The 6,000-nt window shown below is 34.6% G+C and overlaps 1 protein-coding gene across 4 annotated transcripts in view; it reads right to left on the reverse strand.

Annotated features, from left to right (window-relative positions):
• Positions 1-6,000, reverse strand: part of LOC107659173 (zinc finger protein DPF3) — a 40,081-nt gene that overhangs the window by 24,024 nt on the left and 10,057 nt on the right. For all 4 annotated transcript variants that reach the window (XR_001630883.1, XM_016448017.1, XM_016448016.1 and 1 more), the window contains exon 3: positions 3,712-3,819. Coding sequence is in view for 3 of the 4 variants with exons in the window: in XM_016448017.1 (XP_016303503.1) it covers positions 3,712-3,819 (108 nt within the window). In the remaining variant the exon portion in view is untranslated. The remainder of the gene's footprint in view (positions 1-3,711; positions 3,820-6,000) is intronic.

Raw genomic sequence — 6,000 nt, forward strand, 5'->3', positions numbered from 1 at the left:
GCTTAAAATTCCAGATTTTTTTCCCAGATTATGGACCCCACTGTATATCTACTGTAAATAAGAGGTACAATCAGCTAGAGACACAGTGCATTGAATCACTTTTCTGAAGTCACTTCATGAAGGCATCGGTTTCACACAGGCAGACAGATTTTGTGTGTGTGTGTGCTTTCCACCATAAGTTTGGGTAGATTTCTTGGACACACCAGCCATCAATATGTTTTTATAGGGTGGATAGCTTTTCAAGGCTCATTAAAGGTGAGAAGCTCCAGGTGCTGAAGATAAAATGGAGGATGTGTGTATATGGAGAAGAAGGCGGGAGAAAGCTGTGTCTCATTTCCCTCCCTATATCTTTATGATGTGAATTGGTATATCATAAAAATATTATCGAGCACTAGCAATGGCCTGGATCCACTAAGAATTTGGACATTTGTGACTCATTTACATATGGCATAACAGCAAAATCATGCATTCAAACATAGCTGAATCTGATATTTTCAACATTGCTATATCCATCTTATTTTGCAACATGGAAGTAAGCTATTTTCTTATGAATAATAAAAATAAAGAGGATATGCATCATGCATTTGTTGTTAGCTGTTTAAATGCACAGTGCCATTATGAAGTATGTGCTTGTCTTGTATTTTTGTTAATCAAGCAAAACTGATTATGTATGCATATATTACCTTTCAAACATAAAACAATTCTAATAAAGCAAGACACAAAATACTTACAATATACAATATAAATATCAGTAGTACCTTAGGAAAAAATATACATATAGGCTACTACTGTTAAAACGTTTTGGGGACAGTAAGATTTTTTTTGTTGTTGTTGTTTTTGAACAAATTCACAATATTTAAGACGGCAGCATTTTTTAAAATTAACAATACAGTAAATCAGTAATAATGTGAATTATTATTACAATTGAAAATAACTTTTCTATTTCAATATATTTTCAAATGTAATATATTCTTATGATGGCAAAGTTGAATTTTTAGCAGCCATTATATCAGTCTTCAGAAAATTTCTTATTATTATAATAATTGAAAACAGTTGTTCTGCTTAATATGTTTGAGGAAACTGATATTCTTAAGATTCTTTAATGAATAGGATGTGCAAAAGAACAGTGTTTATTTGAAATATAATTTTTGTAACATTGATACTGTATTTATTGCTGGCCTAATAAATATATTAATTTCTTTATACATTTTTTTTTGTCTTCTTTGTCTTTACAGCACATGAGGAACATCTGATGTTCACTGGTTGTTACCGTGCATTCTGGGTAGGGAGTGAACGTTTCGGTGCAATGGAACCATTTTGACAATGGAGAGCCTTAGAAATGGATGACTCTCTGAGAAGTGCACTTATTGGTAAACTAAGAAGTGGATTAAAACACACCCTTAGGTCTGTCATAACATTTGAATTGTTTTCTGATCTATAATCTGCATCGGTGGAGATAAAGTGTTCCCAGAAGCTGTGGTTTCTGATGGCCATATCATGTGTTTGCTGTAAGATGCTCCTACTCAGTATGTGTGTACATGATTGAGAATGTTTTTATGAATCTCTGTCCTTGTCTTTATTCTCTTTGTGTCTGATTGAGCCGAGACACACTCTTCCCCTGGGAGAGGAGCTGAAAATAGCGCAGACTGCCAGTCAGGGGCTGATTGCAGCCGCCCATCCCCCGTTTCCAGCCGCCAATCATGAACAACAGGCTAAGAGAGGTTGATGTCTACAGACACAAATCATAAGGTCTTAATCATCGCAATATAATACAGCACTGCAATATTTATGCATGCCATTAAATCATGAGATTGGCACCGAAAAGGCATGCGCTGACTGGAAAGACTACGTACTGCTTTTAATTAAGAATTTAGCGAGATCACTCTGAGGAGTCCGTTTCACATGGCAGCTGTAGGGCATAATGAATATATCAGTTTACTGAGATGCAGCTATTTGGTGTTGTCATAGTGGCGTGATTATATAGCAGACAAAACAGCCTGATTGAATCAGTTTATTGAATTAGAGGCTGTTCTACATGCCATATCTGCTGTGGAGAAAAAGACAGCATATGAAGATTTACATTGGAATTGAGCTTGCTTGCTTGTCGTTAGGAACCAGGCTTGGATGGGATATTGGACACCAAACCTGTTTACAGTGGCTGAGCACCCAGAAATGTACAACACAAACACATTTCAGACAGGAAGCGTAGGAACGATGTCCTGCTGTAACAGAGCAGAATTATGCCTCGCTATAGTGTAAATATTACGATTCCAGGACTCTGGAAAACACATAACTTAAAGGGCTAGTTCACTCAAAAATTATGTTATTATTTACTTATATTCATGTTGTTCCAAAGCCGTTTGACTGACTTTCTTCTGTGCAACATGGCGTTTAGTGCAGAGACTACTTTTATGCTGTTTTTACATCTTTTTTGAAGCTTGAATTTAAGCTCCAGTCCCGATAATTGCGGTTTGGGGTCAGTACTTTTTTTTTTTCTTTTAAAGAAATCAATGCTTTTATTCAGCAAGGATGCATTAAATTGATCAAACGTGACAGTAAAGACATTTATAATGTTACAAAAGATACTGTATTTCAAATAAATGCTGTTCTTTTTAACTTTCTACTCGTCAAAGAATCCTGAAAAATATCTATCATGGTTTCCACAAAAATATTAACTGTTGAAAATGATAATAAAAAAGCTTTTTGAGCACATATTAGAAGAATGATTTCAAAAGGATTATTTGACACTGAAGACTGGAGTAATGACTGCTGAAAATTCAACTGTGCCATTACAGAAACAAATTATATTTTAAACTATATTAAAATAGAAAACATTTCTTTTCAATTGTAATATTTAATAATATTACTGTTTTTAACTGTATTTTTAAGCAAATACATACAGCCTCCGTGAGCATAAGAGACTTTCAAAAACATGAAAATATCTTAGCGATCCCAAACATTCACACATTAGTGTATATTCTTCAAAATCTCAGAAGAAGGACACAGAAGAAAGAGAGTCATACAGCAATGAGGGTGAGTAAATAATGACAAAACCTTCATTTGTGCATGAACTATCCCTAAGAGTAGACTACAATGCATCTTAAATATTCATCAAAATTCTCAGGAATTTCCCATGAAATTCGTGTGACTTGAGGTGTGCTGTGCTTTTGAGGGGTTAATTGCGGATCCTGCATGACACTTGGTAGGAGTTATTTTGTAATTCAAATCCTTCTTCTGATATCTGCATATTGGAAAGCAATCACACTTTACTTAAGGCCTGAATCAGTTTTATTCACAGTTTTTGCTGAACTCATGCTGGCTGAGCTCCAAGTGAAGGTCAGCGTTTCTTATATTGCTTTACTGCTATTGTATTTCCAGGGACAGCTAAGAAAATAATAGAGTGGCTTTTTTGTTGACACAGACAGGCCTTTGTGTGCCCTTATCGAGTTCTTCAAGCCCTTCTGTAGCCCTCCACCAGTCCCCAAGACTTACATTCTAATGCTGCATGGCCAAATGATTAAAGGGGCCCGGTCAGGGCACACACAGACACAGAGAAGGATAATGAGACCCAGATGGGCCAGTTCTACAGCCTCTGAATGACCTTACAGCAAAGAAGCAAGGATGGAGAGAGAAAAGAGCAGCAAGAAAGAATTCAAAACCAAAATGTAAGCTTGAGAGAAAACACACAATTAGCCACAACCATGATCTCACCGAGTCGAAGTTCACAAAGGCGAAGCTGGGGGTCAAGTGGCGGGTGAAGTCGCCTCTTCTTTCTCCAGCAACGTGCTGGGTAGGTGTACATCTGACCTGCTGCCAACCCTGCAATCAGACAGTAGTAGCACGGCTTGAATTGGCTCTTTCACACATTCTTCATATAAGCCCTATTTGGATGGGATTATTTTTGTAGACAATGTTTAGGTTGAAATTAATAATGGAGGATATGTGTAATTTCATATACCAGTTTGGATTAGAATCTATTGTCTGGATGTGAATGTTATGAGATGTCAAGTGCTCTTAGGTTGAAGAAAATTATTTAAAAAAACTGGCAGAAATTACATTTTTTTTAAAAGAAGTCTCTTATGATCAACAAGGCTGCATTTTTTGATAAAAATATAGTAAAAACGGAATTATTGTGAAATAATATTACAACTTATAATAACTGTTTTCTATTTTAGTATATTTCAAAATGTAATTTATTTAGGTGAAGGCAAATCTTAATTTTTAGTAGTCATTACTCCAGATAACATAACAACAACAACAACAACAAACATTTCTTATTTATATAAATGTTAAAAACAGTTGCTTAATATATTTTTTTTTCTGATTCTTTGACGAATAGAAAGTTCAAATGAAAAGCATTTATTTGAAATAGGAGTGTTTTGTGACATTATAAATGTCTTCACTGTCACTTTTGCTGAATAAAATAATTTATTTCTTTAAAAAAAAAAATCTTACTGATCCCAAACTTTTGAAGAACAGTGTATATAAATGTCAATTTTCACTTGCAGGCATCACTCTGAGAAACACAAAACTAGTCTTATCTGGATAGAGCTTTAGACACAAGAACTTGAATAAAACATCTTAAATGAAAACGCTGGCCTCAGGGGTTTTCACAGGGCCATTCTCTCTGATTGTAACTCCTGTAACATCATATTCTGTGCAGTTACATAGATCTGTGGGGTACATGGTCTTAGTTACTCATCTATCCAGTCTCTTAATGATGAAATAGAGGAATTGAGAGCAAGAAAAAACCCAGAATAAAATAACATCCAATAAACACTGGTCTACCACAAAGTGTAGGGTGTGGCTATGGAGCTTTTAGTTGCGAGGCACTGACTCTATTTGTGTCCGGTTCTCGGCAGGCATATTGTTCCCTTTGGCAGCTGTATGTCTAGATATTGGCTGTTTTGGTTAGATAATAAGGAAAGGAATGCTGTGGAAAGACTAGAGACATACTTCTGTCCCATTACATTGAATAGAGCAATGCATTGTTTAACATGTTACAAACGTACAATTTCCTAAACACTAGTACGCTGTATAAACACACACCAACACATAGTTTAATTGCACTCTCTGTGCTTTAAAATGAAATTCATCAGTCTTTATCGTTAAATCAAGCTGCATTTTAAGTGGATTTTAAAATCGAAGTGTACACTGCCAAAGTTCAACTTATCCAAATGCCTGTGGTGAGAAAAAAAAACTGTACAACGACTGGACATGATGCAGTTTACCAATTTTAAACATTTGGTTAGACGACTGTGTCTTGAGACGACAGCACCCTACAAACCCCTTCATCCAATTTGTAGTTCATTTAATGCACATGAACACATATGCAATATAAGTAAAATATTGCTGATATATGTTAAAACACCGCTCCTCTTCATTAAAAGGAGAGTTCACCCAAAAAATCTTTTACTCACTGTCGTGTCATCCCAATCTCATATGACTGACTGGCTGTTAAGCTCCAAGAACACAAAAACACACACACACACAAAATAAATGAATAAATAAAAAAATCACACCAAAAAAAAACATAAAATTGCAATTTTACCATTCAATAGTTCTCAACAGAAACGGGCTGAAATTTAACCCTTTATTCAGTGATAATCCTACCGTCCACTGAGCTGTTAACTAAAAAACCACCGTGACCAGATCAGTCATTGAATTCATACAGAAATCAGTCTTGTTAAACATTCACTTTGTTGAAAAGAGTGATTCATTCACTTACACAGTTGTCAAGTTTAACTTTCAGTCAGTTCCTCACATAAAGTTACTGTATGGTGGACCACTTATTTATTTATCAATTTAATAAATGTATACAAGTCTTATAATATTATTATATAACAATTATTATATAATATTACTATATTTGCATATAAGCCTTGTATGTGTTTTGTTATATAATATTATTACATTTGTATATAAGCCTTGTATGTGTTTTGCTATATATAATATAATATAATATAATATAATATAATATAATATAATATAATATAAAGC

This window comes from Sinocyclocheilus anshuiensis, unplaced genomic scaffold (genome assembly GCF_001515605.1).
Source record: "Sinocyclocheilus anshuiensis isolate Anshui unplaced genomic scaffold, SAMN03320099.WGS_v1.1 scaffold423, whole genome shotgun sequence".
In the NCBI taxonomy this organism is placed as follows: domain Eukaryota; kingdom Metazoa; phylum Chordata; class Actinopteri; order Cypriniformes; family Cyprinidae; genus Sinocyclocheilus; species Sinocyclocheilus anshuiensis.